This window comes from Papilio machaon, chromosome 13, assembly GCF_912999745.1.
Source record: "Papilio machaon chromosome 13, ilPapMach1.1, whole genome shotgun sequence".
Lineage (NCBI taxonomy): Eukaryota > Metazoa > Arthropoda > Insecta > Lepidoptera > Papilionidae > Papilio > Papilio machaon.
Window position 1 is genome coordinate 1,419,909 of NC_059998.1, and position 22,513 is coordinate 1,442,421.

The 22,513-nt window shown below is 35.1% G+C and overlaps 2 protein-coding genes across 2 annotated transcripts; one reads left to right on the forward strand and one right to left on the reverse strand.

The window, feature by feature from the left end:
• Positions 1-1,862: 1,862 nt before the first annotated feature.
• Positions 1,863-21,788, reverse strand: LOC106712141 (von Willebrand factor A domain-containing protein 8). Its single transcript, XM_045680565.1, has 21 exons — positions 21,464-21,788; positions 21,227-21,350; positions 20,872-21,007; positions 20,346-20,513; positions 19,750-19,914; positions 11,584-11,742; positions 10,051-10,390; positions 9,613-9,859; positions 8,986-9,126; positions 8,634-8,769; positions 7,651-8,548; positions 6,996-7,201; positions 6,626-6,813; positions 6,140-6,299; positions 5,399-5,554; positions 5,064-5,172; positions 4,368-4,488; positions 3,756-3,936; positions 3,209-3,354; positions 2,441-2,542; positions 1,863-2,178 (listed from the first exon to the last, which is right to left on the reverse strand). Exons 1-21 carry the CDS (start codon positions 21,645-21,647, stop codon positions 2,067-2,069), a joined length of 4,179 nt encoding a protein of 1,392 aa, XP_045536521.1. The 5' UTR covers positions 21,648-21,788; the 3' UTR covers positions 1,863-2,066.
• On the forward strand, positions 18,456-19,620 carry LOC123721571. Its single transcript, XM_045680564.1, has one exon. The coding sequence runs from the start codon at positions 18,563-18,565 to the stop codon at positions 19,538-19,540; it is 978 nt and encodes a 325-aa protein (XP_045536520.1). The 5' UTR covers positions 18,456-18,562; the 3' UTR covers positions 19,541-19,620.
• Positions 21,789-22,513: the final 725 nt, after the last annotated feature.

Here is a 22,513-nt window from a genome sequence, read left to right on the forward strand (position 1 = left end):
TATATTAAACATACATCTATCGAATTATCTCAAAGTTTATTCCCACCGAAAACATTCGATGAAAAAATAACTACTAAGATATTGATGAGTTCTGTTGTGCAGCCAGTGTCTATTGTGATAGCAGTTAGGTCGCTAAACTTCGAATTTTTGGAACGAAGTTCCTTATCGCGCGTTGTGACCTTTCACTTCCGTCTAGCCCCCTTGGGCTAGACGGAAAAAATTCTTACGAAAAGTTGTCACGACACTTTTTGCTATAGTAACCATGGCAACGACGTGACAATATATAACGAAAATTCATAGAAATAAAATGTACTTCTTGTGAAGACTTAAGTTTTTTATGCATAGAATAAACATTGGTTCCTTCACTAATTAATTGAAAGGAACTTCGTTCCATCCGGGTGTCCCTTGACACCTCTCAAGTTTTTTTGTTTTTCAGCTTCGATTTCATTCCGTATTTTTTCACTCAAACGATACGATAAATATAAAACTCGGTAAGCTATATTTGTATCCGGCACAATGACTATATCGATAACTACAGTATAAAGGAAATTGTTCTGTTTTTTTTTGTGAGGAAAAAACAACAAAGAATAGTCCGCCATTTTGAATTTTTTTTATGTCAAAGTGCAGCAATCGAACGTACGCGTGTTGAAAAATTACGTACGTACGGATGTTTAAATTTGGCTTAAACTCGAAAAAATAAGACGACTTTTTAAAATTAATATTAATTTTAAACTACAAAGTGTAAAATCATTTAAGGCTTATGTTCTGTTATATTATTAAGGTTAATTATTATTAGGTAAATTTATTGTAAGGAAGCTGTTGATTTTTTTCTGATATTAATAAATAAATAAATAATTAATAGACTAAGTGTCGTCGTAAAAGTAGATTATGTGTTCTTCCAGACTATGTTCAACATCTGTGCCAAATTTCATCAAGATCGAAGAAACATCCATACATCGATCTAAACTTTCACATTTATCACATAAGTAAGATAGTAAGATAAGAAGTGATTATTTTCCAAGTTACCAATAATTTCAAAACTTATTAGGAAAGTTATTAATGACAGGGCAATTATTATACGATCGAAGTAATAAAAAATACGAAATTGCAAAAAAATATTGTTTTATTTATATATAAATAAACATTAACAATTCCAATTCCCATAATATTAAAAGTAAAAAAAAAAAAAGTATTGTCTCACAATACATTAATAAAAATCTCAAAAATAATTTGATATCACATAATATTTAGGTATCAAATAAATATTATTTCGGTCACTTGTATGACAATTACTTGAACCCGTATATTCTACGTTTAACACATTCACTGCTACTACGATTCATACGTAATGTGAACACATCATCAGCTCACTATACGTCCCCACTGAGGGCCTCGGAGCCTACCCTAAGTTAGGGGTGACTAGGTCATAGTCAATGCTGGCCAAGTGCGGGTTGACTTCACACATATCATTGAATTTCTTATCAGATATGTGCAGCATCACGATGTTTTCCTTCATCGTAAGAACGTCGGATAAATGTATATATGTAAATCGAAAATCGAAAAACACATTGGTGCATGGCGGGATTTCTACCCAAGACCTGCAGATTGCAAGTCAAGTACTTAACCCCTAAGCCACCGACGCTCACACAACAATGTGAACACGCAACCCGAATTTGTGAAGTGTCAAAAGTATTTGCTATAATATTATACGCTAAACACTATTTTATTTAAAAAAAAAAAACCTTTATCACGTATTTTTTAATTAAAAAATTATGCTTATTGACTTATAAAATTTTAATTTATAGCTAACTATTGGAAATAATAAGTAATACAAAATAAAGTAGTATACCACAATAGCGGTATATAAAAAAAACATATATTTATCACTTTTTTTTCTGTGTGATGACTTTTTTGAACCTATCATCCTACGTTTAATTCGCCTAATGTGATTTTAATTGATTCTTAATCGACCCAATAGGATAAAAATCCCATTGGACTGACTAATCGGTACACAATCGGCAAAATGGGAAACATCTTATTAATTTATTTATTTATTTAGTATAAGATTAACTATCGGTCTGCAACAATGAGGAGGCGAATATCTGCTGCAGGATGTGAGGCAGAGAAGACACCTCCATACACACGTGTGCATGTCCCGCCGGCAGACTCCGGAGTAACCTGCACAATGAAGGAATATATATAAAAAAAACTAGCTATAACTCGTGACTTCCATCAGCTGGAATTAAGAAAAATAGCCTATGTTACTCCTGCATACATCAGCTATCTTCCATTAAAAGTCCTGTCAAAATCAGTCCACCAATTTCGGAGTTTACCCGGAACAAATGATGGCAACCAAAAAAAAAAAGTCCACGCAATATGTTTTTTGACTAACTATATAATTTTGGGATGAATACAAGATGGCCAACAGAAAAGCACTTACGTATTCGCCTCGTCCCCCAAACTACCTATAAATATAACGTGGGCTTGTACACGAGGGTCCGATGTCAAAATGGTGCCCAGCGACTCCGGCGGGATGCCGTATCTGAAACAATGTTACATTTCTTATCATCCTAATACAAGAGAGCAGATAGAGAAAAAAGAAGAATGAGACATCTATCTTTCTCACTCTCCATTTCTATTTCAACTGTTTTCATTGGTCTTCTTATTGTTTTAATTGGATGTTTAACACATTCCTTGCCACTAAGATTTTTAAAATGCCGCATGTATTAGCCGCTAGGCGAATTGCTAGCAGTGAAAGTGTTCATAAGATTTTAACAATTTTATAAATTGAGATAATTCTCTCTCTCTCTCTGTCTATCTCTATCTCACTATCTGTACCTCGCTCTATCTCACTATCTCTTTATCTATCTCACTCTCTCTATATATCTCACTCTCTCTATCTATATCTCTCTCTATCTCTCACTCTCTCTATCTCTTGCTCTCTCTATCTCTCGCTCACTCTATTTCCCAATCTCTCTCTATCTAACTCTCTCTATCTCTCACTCTCTTTCTTCACTCTTTTTTCTCAAATTGAAAATTTACAATAAAAAATCTTCATTAAGCGGCTTTAAGTAAACATTAAGCGCCTCTATCTAAGATATGATTGTTGAATTCTTCCATTGAAATGACAAATATATTTAGATAGATCAGATGAGCTAGAACAGCCCCACATACAGTGAGATAAGAACAAGGAGCTGATGACAGTTACCTTCTTAGATTAGCATCGGACAGTATAATAACGATGGCTTCATCGGCATCTTCAGTAGCCAGCGTTGATATCGCGTGTTTGGCGGCAGGCAGAGTGTTATCACCAGACCAACAGAACTGAGAGTGTGCGTGCATCGTACGGATTATCTAGTACATACAAACGAATACATTCTTTTACTTAGAAGATAGTAAAAAGTCATAGTCCGTATAAGCTTTCGTATAATGGTCGCTAGGTCTCTATTACTGTACAACTCTAGCTTTGGTAATTATTATGTCAAGTAAAATTATAATTAAACTAGATATTAATAATTAATAGTCTATGTTCTTTCGGGTTATGTTCTACATCTGTGCCAAATTACATCTAGATCTGTTGAGTAATTCTGGTGATATCTTCCAACAAAAATACCTTAATACATCCAAACTTTCGCATTTATATTTGTAAGATTATTATAATGCTTTGCAAGTATCATTTTTTATTATTTTTTTCAACTCTTTTTGTGGTTTTTAATTTTCTCTGTAGAAATTAAAAAATAAAGATGTTTTAGTACCTGTAACCTCTGCTTCTCGTTGTCAGGTGGACGGTCTACTCTGACCAGCTCCAGTGCGCTGTCCTCACCAGAATGCGCGTACACATCGTACCTGATGCGGGCTTCGTACCCACGTAACGCCTCCGTAAGTAACACCACCGCTTCCATCGAACGCTCCAGTCGACCATCGTACGAGTTGAATCTAACCAAAGAAGCAATGGAATGTTAATAAAGTTTTTATTTTATTCACTAAAATTATAAATTAACCAGAGATCGCAACTTCGTTAATACAATATTTAAAAAATGGCCTATAACAACCCGCGTGCATCAACTATCTTCTCATCAGTCTCGTCAAAATCAGTCTAACCGTTCCAAAGATTACCCGGTACAAACGCAGCCTCACAGACATTCATACAGACAGAAAAACAAAAAAATTGCCTTTTAGATACGAAACATAACTTTTTTTTCAATATTACACACAGACACTCCAATATCATCAAAAGTATTGGATATTTCTTCTAAAAGTCATATTTTGCGTTACCATTAATCCGGCTAGAAGGACCAACTTTTTTTTAAATTTTGAATACAGAATTTACCTTATTATTAGGCAAATAAAATAAACATTTAAATTACCTGTACATACTGCCGGAGACGTCTAGAACGAGTCGGAGCCTCTTAGGTTTGTCTGGAGGCGAGCCAGGCGGCGGCTCTTGTTCCACACGCCGGCGATATATTGCCCGCTCGCCTGTCAGACCTAACCAACACATATTACAGACGAGGACGTTTATTTCGTACCCATTTCGATATCAAGACATAGGTGTAAATCCTAACCTAATCCTAGTAGAAAAATTGAGAAGTAAAAGGTTAGCGTGATACGGGCATATTATGAAGAGGGAATAATCGCATGTGGCAAAGAGAACGTTAAGTATGAGTGTGGAGGTACACCGGTAGAGGTAGACCTAGGAAGAGATGGATGGATCAAGAAGGGGGTGACAATGGAGATGACAGCAGACAGATTGATTTGGAGGTCGGAAATCTGGTGCACTGACCCTACGTAAGTGGGACAAGGTCAAGGATATGATGAAAGTTCTAAATCCTATGACAGGTGTCAAGTGACAGGAAAACCTGTGACAGGTTATACAGGTGACAGTTAATATTGCATTGTGAGTGTTAAATATTTTATATATACATACTAAATTATAGTTCTTTTGTTGACATTTTTGTACGATATTCGGTTCTAAGTGGTATACGAATTTAACTCTTCAACTGTAGTTATTAGTTGAAGATACCAGTGATTTATTAAAATTATAAGAATAAAAAACCATGTACCTTCTATAATCTTTCCATCGTCCAGTTCTCCACTGGTCTGGTGTCGACTCCATTGCCTCTCCTTCTTCTTCGCTTGCAGCTCAGCTAACACACCACGAAGTGCACCGATCTGAACATAAGTTGATAAAAAAAACACTTTTTCCTGTCTATGAATGTATTGTTTATCGGGGGTGAATGCGTTGGTATGTATGGTTTGTATGGATTTTATAGAGTTGTCAGTCGCGTATTCTTGGCTAGTTACATCGAAATGGAGTCATTTAATTTCGAAAATTACGTAACAATTTATGGTTTTTTCAGTATAATGTTTTGTTGGTATTCTTAAAAATAAGTTATACCTGTGGTTGTACAGCTCGTAGAAATTGTCCGTACAACTTGGCGTCGTATTCGCTCATTTTGATCTCCATTAATCGTTCCTCAAACGCCTTCCTGTTCATAGCGCGAGCTGCCTCTTTCACATGCTCCGGTATATCGTTCTTCTCTTCATCTGATAGCTGTTATGTGATTCGAATTTAAAATATCAAACACCAAAAGAATTGTGAGAAATTGGACTTTTAGTCTACTCGCTGTAAAAACTATTTTTGTCACGGTTTTAAATATTGCTGTTCATTTATTTATAAAAGAGAATCGAAAAATTTATACCTTCTTTTTTTAAGAAATTGCATATACGGTAGATGAAGTTTGACACAGGTTAATTTAATTTGGAAAAGTGCATAAAAGTGAAATTTTTATAAAAATATAAAGGCGATCAATAGGTTCTAAAAAAACAGTTAAGTTACTATTAATTACTACATTTAGAGTCGTTAAAAAGTCACTTTTTCTTCGACAAATAACTATGACATACTAGCTGTCGCCCGCGACTCCGTCCGCGCGGAATTAAAAAAAACTTAGTAAGTAGCCTATGTGTTCTTCCAGACTATGTTCTACATCTGTACCAAATTTCATCAATATTGGTTGATTCCTTTTGGAGATACATTCAAACAAACATCCATCTAAACATTTACATTTATAATATTAGTAAGATAAGATTACGCTGGAGTCTTAGAGTTTTAGTATGTCATTAAATATAAGATAGAAACCTGGTGCACATCATGTCCCTTGTCCAGACGGTAGGGCCCGCCCTTGCCCCCCAGCCCCGCAGTGTCGCGCCCCCCCGTACCGCCCGCCCACGTGTTGCCCCCCACGTGCGGCTTATTGTCAGGATCATCTTTGCCGTACTTTGGCGACGATACATCAAGTCTGGTATACAAGAGTAATGATGTTTGAAAGTGAACGTATGAACTGTATGACCAATGAATGCATTGCAAAGACACCCGTTTGAGAACATACAGTTACAGTTATTAAGGGGGGGAGGTAAAAATGTATGAAAATAGGATTTTTATAATACTAGTGTATTTAACCGGTAGAATTGATGTCAAGAAACTTGAGTCATAAGCATTATTGTATTAGGATAGAATATTGAAAAACTAATTCAGATCTCGTCATAACCAGAAATAGCTGGATAAAAGGTAAAAAAAGTTAAATATAGTAATCGCAAAGTAATTTAAATATGTGAAAAGAATTACCCGCTTTTCCTTTCAATGGTCATCTGCAATTTCTTCAAAGCATCTTTAGAGCGTCCCTCCAACACGCCCTCTGTCGGCAGACCACTGGAATGTAGCACTCCCAGTAAAGTGTTCGCCATATCTTTGCTGTAGCGATCGAAATCAAACACGTTGCCGATAGCCGTCGCTAAATCTTCTTCAGGATATTTCTAGAAGTTCACATAAATTGGGAAAGCAATGGTATCTATAGACAAATACTTTCATTCATTTATATCATTCATTCACTTCAGTATACATTCATCATTCACCTATTGAATGACATCTCAACTATTGAAGAGTGAATCATTGATAATAGTTGACTGAAAGTCGCTAGGATCTTAACACAATATACCTGCAAATGTTTAACAATATTAACAAGCTCCCTAGTAGAATAAGGATAGGTCAGCTGTCCCTGGTCAGCCATGTCACGAAGGACCGCAAACGCCTCGACCAATTTCTTCATCACGTCTCCAGGTACGTTGGGACCGTACGACCGCAGGAGTTCTAACTCTGACTCTATTGAAGGATTGTCTACCGCGTGACATGAGAACAGGTCACCTGGAATGAGAAAAATTACTCAATTCCCGGAGTTGTTAATGAACACTCATAGATCTCTAAGTGTAGATTTACTAAAAAGAAATGTACTATGACTTATATCACTGCGTTTCGTCTAAAGAGTGTGCCTGTCGGAAGCCTAATTTTAGTCCCCTTCCCACCTTTTACCTATAAAAAAACGATGGAAAGCGGAAGTGGATTTAGCGGAATGGACGCATAGGAAGGGGAAATATTTTTTTTCTGTAAGTCCTTCATCAATTAAAGGTAGGCAACGAATTTATGATTGCGGATGTCTATGGGCATCGGTCACTTCGCCATTTGGGCGAATTTAGTAGGACGCTTCCCGCTTAACACCTTTTATACAAATCTATCAATGGACTCTTTCATAAACTATAACTTCTAATTTGCTAACCGGAACAAAAATAAAAGAAATGTCAAAAAGAGAAACTTACCCAAAGAAGCGAAGAAATCGTTACCCAAAAATGGGAATCCAGGTCGATTTGCTAAAACAATCATTCTAAAGTCATCGTGGACTGGTATAAAAGACGACACATCCCCTCCAGAACTTTCCAACATGTTTCTTGGCACTATCCTCCTTCCATCACTAAGTATCATCTCACCATTCTCTACAAGAGTCTTCAATATACATGTCACATGTGTCGGCGCTTTGTCAGCCTCATCTACTACCAACACGTGACCATATTTGACAGCTTTCACTAGTGGAGAATCTTCATATATGACAACCCCATCTTTGACAGTCGGCTGAACTGTCAAAGATTGCACCGTTGTGTCTCTGTGCAACTGTATGTACTCTCGAGGACGATTTAACAACTGCAGCAACCTATCAGCGATTTTATTCTTCCCAACACCTTGATTTCCTACTAAGAGTAAATGATTTCCTAATAAAAAGTCTTGGAGGAGCCATTCTAAAAGTTTTATATGCTGTGGTACATCATAGAACAGTATATCGGGGACTTTAGTTAAAGCATCCGTTTTAAAAACTTGTGTACTTGTATTACCAATCGTTAATACGCCATTTTGTACATGACATGGCAATTTCTTCTCGTTATTACCGAAAAGACCAAAACGAGTCGGTCGATCTATTCCTATTTTCTGACTAGCGCCATCTAGCGCTCGTCTAGCTAAATTAGGGAGGAATTTGGCTAAGAAAGTCCTTTGCACGGTCTCGTAGGCGGAATCTATTGGATATTTAGACATTCTGTTGGCTATTCTGAGGAGCTGTCGTGTTGACAGTGAAGATGAGAGGTTCTTTAATGTACTGTCTTCTGACTTTCGCAGCTGATCTGCCAAGTCTATAATTGAGTGTAACGGCGAAGATATATTTCCATACTGAAAAATTATAAATATTATTTATTATTTAACAAAACAATACAACGCTGTTTCTATAAAATCGAAAGGTAGTTTAACAACTTACCAATGATTTTATAATGAATATTTCTTCTTCTTTGCTCAAATTTCGCATCTCGTGGAAGATAAATAGGCTGAGTATCTCCGGCGTGAGCCACGGCTGGCCTCGCTCGAGAGATGGTGGCTCCGCTAGCGCCACCATTCTGTCAAAAAATTTAAGATATTCGTAGAACTGTAAAGGTTCGAATCGATCCATATAAGGTAGAAAAGTAAAGCCTTCAGCAAAGATAGGCTGTGTTAGGAAAAATACCAAAGTTTTTATACTGCGACTGACAGCATATTACGTAATTATGACGTAAACAACGCTTAACAAAACAAAAATCTCGTAACCTTTTTCCAAATATGATCGTTCTTCTCACCTGAAAGCTGGATGTATTCTTTTGACGCCACTGTCTTCTAGCTCCTCTCTGGTGAGACCAGTTGCTAGGAGCTCGTCATATCTATCGTGACGTAAAAGACGCGTACCATCGTGAAGTTGTAATTCCCTATCATGCACCAACCTGTTAAATACAATTTTTATAATTCTATTTAAATGACTTCGACGGAATAAGTTAAACGGAGACGGAATAAAAAGAAAATTAAAAGTAACCAATGTTTGTAATGGGCGAACGCTGTGCCCTTTCTTTTTCACTCAGCGCTCAGCACTAGCATTGTGACTAGAACCGTTTCTAGCGTAAGTATTCATTATTTTTCTAAAAGTATTTTCAAAAAAAATTTTTTTTTTCTATATTACATACAATATTGAAATGTGACATCCAAAAAAAAAAACTTTTAAACTCACAATAATCAACATGGCCATTTGGCCATGGCCACGTCATTACATAGCCATTGTTTAATATTAACAGAATGTTATTAATCAATTCGTTATAACTGGGAATTTGTAAAAATAAACGAGAAAAGACAGAATAAATTTTAAACTGAAATTTAGAGTACAACAAGTGCAACTGTTTAAACTACAATAATATTTCATTATTTTACCAAATCACCTGTGTAATACCGCTAATGTACTGCCATGGATCCTATGCAAGCCATCTAACACCGCCATATGTCCCTTCATAGCTGCATCTACCAATGCTGAGTTCCTCCACACTGTATCTCCATTATCTAATGTCGTACGCTGCTGTACTAAGTCTCTCGCTGTCATATCCTGATACAGGACTATAGGTTCTATCGTATAGTGCAATAAGGAAGCTAATTGCGCAACTAACAAACTCTTTCCGCAGCCCTTTGGTCCTTGATAGTGGAAATATAACTTTCAATTAACAAAACGCAGGTTTTTCCAAAAGTTGATTTTAACGTAGAATTCAACTTCCGTGACACTTGTGTTACTAGGTATTGTTGTCCCTATTTTGTCAAAGAATATGAACGAGAGGACAACACAAGTATCTCAGCAGTGGAATTCTACGGTTAGGTTTATAACTTACCAACGATACAAAAATCTCCGACATTATGACTCAGCAGTAATTCATTCAGCAACTCGCTTTGGTAATCCGTTTTAACGAAGCCTTTTTCTTCTCTTATGTACTTACTTTCACCGCACGCCACGCCAAATTGAGACTTAGAGCCGTTTACATCAAGTGTCACTTTAGCTTGTTTCCCTTCGAACTCCATTCCACAAAGACTTATAGTACATTGTGGTTTTGTGTCAACACTTAGATTTTGTAATACACCATGTACGTTCTTTATGTGATCTTTGGATAGGAAAGTATTGTATGGATATAGTAAGTAAATGAGTTTGTGTATTGGGATGGTAGGATTTCTTTCCTGTAATTGAAAGGAAAATTACATTAAAAGTAGATATTAATAATTATGTTATTTATAAGGCCCTATTTGACAATATCCAAGTAGATCCTAAATAAGCTACTTGGAAATTATTTGTTAATTAAAGTCGTTGGCGTTTCGAAATCTCAAAATAAGCAAGAGATTTTGAGAGGAAGTTTTATATGTCAGTTAATTAATTTGTTAGTTATCTAGCACTTTACTTGGATATCGCGAAACATTAAAAGATTTGAAGTTACTATATAACAATCGATTAATTAAACGTTAAAAAACGAGTTAGCACTTAGACAGTGAGTGTAACCGGTAGTATTTGTTTGAAATTATTGTCTCCATATTTTTTTAAATGCTTAGGCATATTATAAATAAACAAATAATGTTCACTGACTTCTCATCAACCATAAGCCTCATAATTTTTTCATCTAAAAAATGACATTTCAATGGGGAGAAAAACTGAAAGCTCTAAGTAGGTGGCGCTAGCGCAGTCAGCTGTCATCTGTCAAAGTTTTATACGACATTCTAGGGATTTAAAAAAGTATTCCTTAATGAGTGTGTCAGAATTAAAAATAAAACAAATTAAATTTTAATTTTTGAGTCAATCTTTGACGGAAATCGTTGCTGTGACTTGTCCAGATACTTTGTACCTTATATAAAAGTTTTGTTTTTTCTCTGTGGTATATTTTGTTCTACTGTCACTCTTGATCATGATAACATCTACAGTAAAGAAAAGGCAGTTTTTCCTCCCAATAATTAATTTAGCAATACTCCATGATACTTTGACCCTGACATTATAGTGCTTGCGTGTGGCAACCTCATTACCATAGACCAACATATGACAACGCGCTACAAACACATTGCTGTCATAAAAACTGTCACATTTATGGTAATATCAAATCGATATACAGCTCCTACAAAATCTAACAAACTGACATTGTAGATGTCATGAAAGTCTATGATAGAATTTCAAATTTTCCCTTATAAATATTTTTATAGAAATTTAAAAATATCAAACTTTTAAAATAAAAGTAAATACAAATACAATATTTCTTTAAGGGGCTGGCAGTAAAACAAATTCAGTACCACGGACTCGCCTGGCGAGTACAATTTAAAGGTACAAAATATTAGTGACAACGATAGCGTTAAGTACAATAATTGTAGACAGTAATACTAAAAACAAGTACCAATATAAGTGCTGCGGCGTGCAGACTGTCTATAGGAAAGTCCGGCAAGCTGATCTGCTGCAGCTCAGGGCTGACAAGCGCGTACGCCGCTGACAGCAACTGCTCCAACTTGACAGAGTCCACTTTGGGTGCTTCTTCCCGCAACGCATTCATATGCTCCTGTAAGCAAACAAACGATATGTACCTTACAAATTATTCATGATATCCTAGTAATAAGTATAAGATAAATTAACAGATAAACAAGACAGGTATTAGTTCGCTAATCTTACTGCCTACCTCCAATAAAGGAGATGCATTAAAAGAAGAAAAGACCCTTTTTCCGCTTTAACCGGCCATTTTGCATAACAGTCGCGACGCACCAATGGAAATGGGACACGCGACTGCTGTAGAAATGGCGTTCGCGTTCATGTCTTACAGGAAAAAAAAATACCAAAACAATTAAATGAACAAAAATTGTAAGGAAAATAGTAAATTCCTTTCGTAAAATAAACTGTCAGAACTTATTAATAATTCATAGAATTGTGTTCTAAGCTTAATCACAGCGAGAAAATTATGTTGAAGCCAACTCTGGCAATTTATTGCGCGGAATTAATTTCGGCTTACTGACTTGACAATTATGCATAGTTGCCAAGTAGTTTCGTCACGCGAACCACGAAAAGGATTGCACATTTATTTTAAACACGTAAAAGACAAACGAAATAAAACATAATTGAACGCCCAAAGTAACATTTTTTCTAATTTCTAATTATAATACCCTTAGTTTATAGCGTCGGTGGCTCAGGGGTTAAGCACTTGACTTGCAATCTGCAGGTCCTGGGTTCGAATCCCGCCATGTACCAATGTGTTTTTCGATTTTAGATTTACATATGTACATTTATCCGACGTTCTTACAGTGAAGAAAACATCGTGATGCAACCTGCACATATCTGAGAAGAAATTCAATGATATGTGTGAAGTCAACCAACCCGCACTTGGCCAGCGTGGTTGACTATGGCCTAGTCACCCATAACTTGGGGTAGGCTCCGAGCCCTTCAGTGGGGACGTATAGTGAGCTGATGATGATGATGATGATTAGTTTATAGACATGTTTCCCCGTATTAAATTATTTTATAGTCAAAATAAGCCAAATTTAATTTGTAACAGACAAAAGATTTAAGGGGGTACAAGTTGCTGATTTATTTGCAGTGTTCTACAAAGTAAAACACGCGAAACGCGACACTGGAAGTTGTTAGGAATGTGTTTTACTGTTACTGTAACATTATGTTTTTATTCTATATCTATATATATAAAAGAAAGTCGCGTTAGTTACACTAATTATAACTCAAGATTGGTCGAACTGATTCCGGTGAAAATTGATGGGGAGGTAGCTTAGAACCAGGAAACGGACATAGGATAATTTTTACCCCGTTTTCTATTACTTATTCCGCGCGGACGGAGTCGCGGGTAAAAGCTAGTGTTTTATAAACTTCAATATCAAGGTAACATAGCTAAACTTAAAGGGCGTAATGCTCGCTCACAGTCGATGTTTCACATTTTGAAAAATGTTCTGAATGCAGTAAAGGTGAAATACACTGGAGATAATCTCAAGCAATTCTATGTAATGTAAAGTTCTTACGAATGGTAAAAGCATAATTTCCAAAGCACGTCTGGTTCGTGAAAGGTTGATGATACACTATAACATATCAAAGTGCGGCTCGTTGTTTTGTTACTAGTAAATGCTCTAGTATATACCCACCTTAATGGATGCATTATTTAGTTAACATTAACTAATTCTTTTATCCTTTAATTCACTGAAATATAATAAATTGGTGCTTAATGTGTATTCATATCTACATATAGATGGTTACAACAGGCAGTAAATTTCATACACGCAATAAACTCATAGAATGCTTACTGTCTAGCTTACTAGCAAATTTGTCACACTTAGGTATCAAAGTTTACAGACGAGCTATAAAATTATAATATTCAGAATTTGCGCACATATTACGCATTCACTCGTAGTTCGCAATATCATCAGCTCACTATACATATCCACTGAGAGGTTGGGAGCCTACCCTAAGTTAGGGATGAAAAGAATTGTAAACCACGCTGGACCAGTGCGGGTTGGTTGACACACATATCTTTGAATTTCTTCTCAGATATGTCGGATATGAAAGTCGGATAAATGTACATATGTAAGTCGAAAAATACATGTACATGGCGGGAATTAAACCCAGGACCTGCAGATTGCAAGTCAAGTGCTTAACCCATGAGCCACCAATGCTCTCGTTAGTCGCCCGAGTTCGCAATATACGATGGATTTATAACCAAGTAGTTCTATGTACAAGTAGAGTTAATTATATCGTAGTAAAAAACAGTACCTACATTTCTATAATCAAAGGGTAGCATGTCAGTATGCCATTAGCACTTAAACTGAGGAAACAATTTATCCGCAATTAGGCCTCAGCGGTTATTAATTCCGACAACTTATTACAACGCGGGTAAACATCAGTTAACAGGCTCGATGCCGGTTGATTTTAATAGAAGCATGAAATGTTTACTCAAACTTTTCAGCATGGGTATAAATGCTCCGTTTTGATATTAACTAAAAAAAATATTGTTTTATATTCGCTGCCGAAATAAAAAAAAAAGCTGGCACTAAAGTCACTTAAGGAAACTAATTTTATTTGCATGCTTAAATATTCGATTGTAAAATATTAAACTTCTATTTCGAGTATGCTAATTTGTGGTTGATTTACCAAATTATTATAAATTGGTACAATGAAACCGCAAATCAATAATTCAAAACATTCTAGGATTATGTAAATTTGTATGAATTAGCATCTCTCCCCTACGACAGCGTGTTCCAGTCCCCTCCGTCAACTGTCACACATTAAAATATCAAATTTTGTAAAACAAAAATCTTATACATACTAATATTATAAATGCGAATGTTTAGATGGATGGATGTTTGTTTGAAGTTATCTCTGGAACGGTTCAACAGACCTCGATTAAATTTGGTATAAATGTAGAACATAGGACACATAGGCTACTTATGAAGCTGTTTTTTAATTCCGCGCGGCCGGAGTCGCGGGCGACAGCTAGTATTACGTATACCATGTAATGTACAAACACGTAAAATTTGACAAACAGTTTGATTTGCTAGAAAACTGCACACTTTGGGGAAGACCTATGTGCAATTTTACATCGCTATTAGTATTACTAAAATGGTAATTAGCCATGGTAGACTAAGACGAATTAACGCAATGAAAATTACTAAACTTTGATTCAAGATATCCATGTTGATATTATCGAAAACAGCGAATTTAAGTTAGTTAAATGTCAGGGGTTAAGCACTTGACTTGCAAATTGCAGGTCTTGGGTTCGAATCCCGCCATGTACCAATGTGTTTTTCGATTTTCGATTTACATATGTACATTTATCCGACGTTCTTACGGTGAAGGAAAACATCGTGATGCAACCTGCACATATCTGAGAAGAAATTCAATGATATGTGTGAAGTCAACCAACCCGCACTTGGCCAGCGTGGTTGACTATGGCCTAGTCACCCCTAACTTTCGGTAGGCTCCGAGCCCCTCGGTGGGGACGTATAGTGAGCTGATGATGAAATGTAGAAGCACTACCAAAGTTGTATTTGCAGAACAGCCATCAAAGATTCTATCGCTTCTAACCCACAATCAACTTCGTGAACTTTGAACGTTAACTAGTAATTTAATATAGGGCTGTCCACAAACAAAAAAGCATCTCTATTTAATCATTGGTTTGCTTAAATATTAGTCCTTGTTTGGGCTAAGTTAATTAAGAGTATATCTATAAAAAGTAATCTTTATGAATAATAAAACAAACATGAATAGCGGTTATCGTTTTGACAACCCTATCATAAATTCACGGTTCCGTGCAAACTATTTCAATGACTTTTCAAAATTATGCACAGGTCAGGTTATCAGAAAGCGTGCGTAGCTGGCAAGCCATAAAAAACTGAAACAGTTAAACAGTTTAGCTATTTAATTAATATCTAAATTTACTTGTTCGAAAGAAATAAAATGTAGGACGAAAGCATTTATTCTCAAAACGGCAAATTATTCAGCTAAATAATTAAATATGAAAACTCCTATACCTTAAAATTGCTTTATCAAACTTACTTACGAAACAGAATATTTTATGGCCATTCTGCCATGACGTGAAACAACTTTATTTAAAAACAAAACAAAATGGCCAGTTTGCGACAAACAGCTGCGAACTGTCTGAAAACTTATAATTTCCTTCTTATTTTTGAACTTCGAACAATAAAGTTTGGAGGGCGGTTGCATGATGTCGTTAAACCGACGGCATTCCATAAGCCTTTGGCCACAATAACTCCAAAAACAATCATGAAAAGGTAAAAATAATGAAAAATATATTTTTTTTCTCTCTCTCTCTCTCATTAAACTGATATCATTTATTTGTTTATTAACTCGTAGGCTTTTGACACTGTGTAATTTTTTATACGATAGATTTAAAATAAATATTTTATCCACCAAAACTATTTGTCGTCTCTTTTGATTTGCAAAATTTAAATCGAAAATAACTAATTCTTAAAAAAAACCTAAGCAGATTTTAACATGCACAGAATACACATTTTCTTTTATGCAAATTTTGTGTAAAATCGAGAAATTTCTTTACAATTGTGAACTAACCTTTATGATACTATATAAGTCAGGAAAGTCGCAATACAAGGCGAAGAATTCCCGGCCGCAGTTACACACGATACCGAAACTTGCTCAGACGTTACCTATTTCCTTTTACTAAATCGTAGTAATACGAATATTACCGTAATATTGAAAATCTAAAAGTTAAACTTTTACAAAAATTATTTGCCATTCTAATAAAATATGATATTATTTTCATGAAATTAAAAAGGATTTGATAATATTTAGTGCTGTGTGTTGAAGAAATTTATTGATTTAAAATAATATTTTTGTTTTACTTCAAAGACAAAGTAAGTAAATTATCTAATATATAAAATGCTCGTGTCACGGGGTTCGAACTTGAACTCCTCCGAAACGGCTTGACCGATTCTCATGAAATTTTGTGAGCATATTCAGTAGGTCTGAGAATCGACCAACATCTATTTTCCTTTTCATACCCCCCCCCCCATTTTTTTTTTAACTGCGCGCGGACGGAGTCGCGGGCGACAGCTAGTACTTTTATAAAAAAAACCATATCATTCACAATCGATACGTTATAATTATTTTATTTAACTTTTTTTTCTGCTGTAAAATTTATTGTTAACAACATGAACTGTCACTTAAAACCTACTCTGATTCTTTTGTATCCAATTCTCGTCAATATCTTCCTATTTTTATAAATTCGTATTTAGAAAATTAGAAACCCGAAAAAATCAATTGAATTGTGTTACAGCTAGCTTTACTTTTAACACAATCTTATTTTCAACTCAAATAAATAAATAATACTAATATTATAATTTTACTAATCTATATATATAAAAGAAAGTTGTGTTAGTTACACCATTTATAACTCGAGAACGGCTGAATCGATTTGACTGAAAATTGGTGGGCAGGTAGCTTAGGACCAGGAAAAGGACATAGGATAATATTTACCCCGTTTTCTATTTTTTTTTATTCCGCGCGGAAGGAGTCGCGGGTAAAAGCTAGTATTATATATGCAAATGTTTTAGATAAATGGATGGTCGGATAGATGTTTGTTTGAATGTATCTCCAGAACGGCTCAACGGATCTTGATGAAATTTGACACAGATGTAGAACATAGTCTGGAAGATCACATAGGCTGCTTTTTAATTTTTTTATTACACGCCGTCGGAGTTACGGTCGACAGCTAATACAAAATAAAGTGATAAAACGTTTCCTTCGTATAAAAAAAAAACCGACTATCCTTTACGATGGAATCAAAGAAGTCGACGTTGTAAATCCAAAAGGGAAAGCAACAATAAATTCCAATGCAATAAATTTCCATACAATAATGCCTTATCGTAGGAACGTAACGCTCACAATGACTCCGTGACGTCACGCTATCGGGAACCGTATTCAATTAATCACTACCCATTGGACTCGTAAGGGAATTAACATCGTCATACATAAACTACCCACCGTACAACTACGTACCGTAGTTCCGGCATTTTATTTAGGGTGAATATACACTAGGCCTATTATTAACTTGATACAGTTCTACGTTCATATATTACGACAAGACTTTTTGAGTTACTAGCGATCGCCCGAGACTTCATCAATCAAAAAAATAGTCTAAATTATTCTTCTGCTACCTGTAAGCTACCTGTAAAAGTCCCGTCAAAATCGGTCCAGCCGTTTCGGAGATTATCCGGAACAAATGAACTTGCGTACAGACACACATATTTAAATTTTCAAAAACTGTTTTTTCTGTTATAAGTAACTCACCTGTGTACGGAATATGTTTTTTTCCGATATTTTTTTACTTGTAGGTATAGATTAAAATAAAAAAGAAATGGCTACACAACATCGCATATTCGATAATTATTCATCATCTTACTATACGTCCCCACTGCGGGGCTCGAAGTCTACCCTAAGTTAGGGTTGACTAGGCCATAGTAAGCCACGCTGGCCCAATGCGGGTTGACTTCAAACATATCTTTGAATTTCTTCGTAGATATGTAACGTGCATATGTAAACCGAAACCGGTACATGACGGGATTCGAACCTAGGACCTGAAGATTACAATTCAAATGCTTAACCCCTGAGCCACCGACACTTTATATAATTATATTAGAATTATTCACCGTATATAAATTGTTCAAGAAATCTCACGCCATACACTTTTCATTTAGAACCTACCTACTTAAACTAATTATACATTTATAATTTTTTACAGAGCTTTCAACTTCGAAATCTCAAACAAGCTCTTTAGTAAAATGAATATGAAGAACAAATCCTAGTTTAGGACCGAACATTAGATAAATATCCATTGATGTTTGCAGTAGTCTAATATGCCAGCTCTTTGGCAGGCTTCTCAGCGACCTATGTACATAAGAACAGTGTGGATAGACGGATTCCGACACGCAATCCTTACCCACGACGACCCACATTACATCGAACTCAACTCCAAAAGACGGAGACCACATTCATCAGCCAGTTTCAACCCTAAACGCAAAGCCCAAGGGTCAAGGTTAAGTTACCGAACTGATTCTAATAGCATACGAAATCTAGACCTCGTTATCAGAAGTGATAAGATAAGATGCGCACAAGAAGCAGACATTGAAAAACTGAATTTCACTGAAATTGAAACTGAAGACGAATCTATATTATCAGAATCTTCCTCAACCTTTTGTGATTTCGACAATTTGAAATCCAAATTCGAATCGACGGGCATGAGGGTTGTAAGAAGTAATAGAACAGGAAGAATAGATGTGAGAGAAAATAATGATCTATCTGATAGAGTACTCCAATGGCTCGATTTAGCTGGAAAAGTCGATTTACTGGCGAATGAAAATAAGGAACGCATTTCTCAGCCGAGGCACAGTTGGCCAGAAATACAGAAGCGGAATTTGGGTAAATCCCGAACCGCGACCGATTTAAGAGTTAGGGAGTGCAAATTATCAGCAAGCGATTCAAAAACGGGCGATACGATCGATCGAAAGGAGGTTTACATGCCAACATCGGCGACTACGATCGAAAATTATGCGCGACAGTCACGAAACGTAAAGACCACGTCACTTGATTATCACGCGAAAATAAAAGAAAACAAAAAGGTCAAAGACATAAGACAGAATGTCGCTGAAGTGAGACAGAAGATGATATGTGAGAGAAATGCAATGGAGAAACAGTATGCTGAGTTAGTCAATAAGAAAATTATCCCAGATTTAACTAAGACAAAAAAACAAGTCCATATATTCATGCCGGAGGCGATACCAAATAAAATTGCAACTAATAGCACTACTGGAAGTTTGCTATCACATAAATCGTAAACTAAAACCGTTGCATAATGTTAAATAAGGAATAAAGTAATAAAAACCTTATTTATTTCATTCAAAATTAAAATACAAGGACGACGACATATAACTGCGATAATCTCGTAATTTTTGTATTTAAATATTTACGATTCATTATTTCCAGCGCAAAATTTTTAACTAGCATAATAAAATAACTTCGTACAAATATAATCAAATATTGTTACCCCAAAGCCAACAGTAGCGACATCTCTAGCTTGGAACCGGGAGCGCAGCGGCGGGTCCAGCGGCTGGCCCTGATACCTCGGCACGGGCAGACCCAGAGCTATCACTCGGAAGTTCTCATCAACACGGACTAGACGCCATCTTGACACTTCTTCTGCACCATGTTCCTGAGTAAACATTTTTAAATTAAAAAAAAAGTTTTTATGTTTTTAACAAGACTTCATAATATTGTATCATAATATAATTAAAATAAATTAAATACTAACAAAATATAGATAGAAGGATATAACAAAACATAGGGATAAGGGCAGGTTAATGATGATGATGATGATGATGGACATAAGTCAAAATAAATTGTGACAGCTGACTGACTGACCCCACCTGTCAATGTCAAAAAGTGTCAGAAGTTCCTTGTTGTACCGTCACTGCCTTCACTTTTTTTTTATGTAAGTTTCTATGCCTAAGATGATTTTACCTATTTTCGAGAACTTACCAAAATAGTAGTGCCTCTTTTATCAGCTTAGATTATCAATATAGTGTTACACTATAATTCAAAGTTTAAATAAAATTGACTAAAATAAAAAACACAGTAGGGTACCTGTAATAACTTATCATATCTTGCAGCTGGTACTAAAAATCTCCCATCTTCTAAATGCATTTCTCTATTTTCCAGCAAATTATTTAATACTGGCAACACATTACGTTCAGCCTTTTCTATTCCTTCTATAACAAGAATTCGTCCTTCTATTGCTGCTCTCACTGCACTCTGAAATAATGTACTAGAATATACACTGAATATTTTAAACATATACAGTATGTTAAAGTTTTAAGAAATAAAAGTACATAATACAAATAAATTAGCAACTCACAGCTCATTGTGATGTATTGTACCTATTAAAGGTGATGAGCTGCAAGCAGCCTCGTAATTTGAAGAACGAAACTGAAGTCTCTATGCATGTAAAAATTAAGCTGAACTGCGTGCCGGTTATGTAATCTTCTTACACATATAAGTTAATTTACCCACAGTAGGAAATAAAATTGTGGTTTCACAAGTTGAACAAGAAATGTATATATTGCACAGGAATTTGAGAATTTCTGTGTTACATAAATGTTTAATTATGTACCTGATCAAAATACTTGGCAGTAGAGTTTTGAATCTCCCTTCTCTGTTTTAAATCAGCCTCTGTAGTATCACGAGATAGAGCGACATATTCCAACTCTCTTTGTGTCAACTCTAAGTATTGTAAAGCTACTTTCCGCCTAAACAGTTACCATTAAATAATAAAAAGAATATTGATTAGTAATAGAAAACAATACTGAAATGTAAAACAGATGAAATGCTTAATTCGATACTTACACTTTCCTTGTAAATATTAAAAATTATACAAGGATTTTATTTAGTTCATTACAAATATAACATTTTTATTCCAGTCCATAACAAATATATCCAATATTTTTAACTAAAATATAAATTCTCACCTATTGGGACCTGGCCTGCCGAGCAAAAACATGTCTTGACCAAGAGAATCTTTTTGCATCATCCATCTTAAGTTTCTAAGTGTACTTTGAGATAAATATTTTAATTCTGAACCCTCTACAGATACTGAAAACAGAATTAATAACCAAATTAATTCATAAATTATAACTAAACATGAAGAATACTTCTATAAACCTTTACAAATGTATATTTGTGTGGGCATAGTTGTAAAAACTTACTGTATTTCCGAGGTACATATTCAATCTTTTTTGGCGTTGTTATATCTTTGGTAACATCTCCAATGGTCACTTTACCCTCACTAGAGTATGCCCTAACATAATTAACTTGTAAAAACTTTTTGCGTCCTCCTAAAATACGAATAAGAACATCGATACGTCGCACTGTACTAGCGGGGTTATACATGACTAAATTCTTATGATAACCGGTTTTAAAAATGCAGTAATATCGTCTATATACACATTATTCAATTAAATTAATTATAAATATAATCTTAAGTTAAAAAATGTACAAAACAAACTTTTAACAAAGTTCAAAGTCTAACACATTACTGTCAAAATGACAATGACGTTTCTCAGCTGTTCATTAACTCGCGAGCTCTGAGACTCGTTCTAAAATGTTGTTTTTTGAGTTTTTAATTATTATTATTTTTTTTTTCCTTTTTATTTTTTTTCTTGTGGTTTTCCAACAGTTACACAATTTTTAAATCAGTTCGAAAGTAAGCAGGAGACGAAGAAAACACAAATATTTACTATTTCAATTATTTAATTCTATAAACTGACCATGATTTCTATACAAAAACAAATAGCGTATTTCACAAAACATCCCAATCAGACCTAGGTTAAGGTTAAGATATTAAAGTATTCAACCCAACATTGGAGACAGTAGTTTTTTGGATACCTTCAGATTTGAATTTTGCTTCCCTTCATTTACTTGCAAGTTGAGTAAATATAATTAATGTTGGAAAAGTGTAAAACTGAAATTATTATTTTATTTTCCCTGACACCATTGAAACTTATTTTATAAAACAATAACAATGTAACACCAACATAAATATCGAGAGGAAAAAACAAGTACGTTTTTAAAGAACATTCATTGAATGAAAATAATGAGATATATAAATCTTACAATTAACAATCATCATAGATAATGCTTCCTACTTTTATGTATTTAAATACTAGCTTTTACCCGCGACTGCGTCCGCACGGAATAAAAAAAATACACACAAGATAAAAAAGTTCCTATGTCCGTCTCCTAGTTCTAAGCTACCT

Excerpts from the sequence above, each read along its gene's own strand:
- LOC123721571 (XM_045680564.1), top strand. The coding sequence starts at position 18,563 with ATGCCAGCTCTTTGGCAGGCTTCTCAGCGACCTATGTACATAAGAACA.
- LOC106712141 (XM_045680565.1), bottom strand. The coding sequence starts at position 21,647 with ATGTATAACCCCGCTAGTACAGTGCGACGTATCGATGTTCTTATTCGT. Across the intron at positions 6,300-6,625 it reads ACCATTGAAAGGAAAAGCGG|ACTTGATGTATCGTCGCCAA; the intron begins GTAATTCTTTTC and ends CTTGTATACCAG. Across the intron at positions 5,555-6,139 it reads AGGGACATGATGTGCACCAG|CTATCAGATGAAGAGAAGAA; the intron begins GTTTCTATCTTA and ends ATCACATAACAG.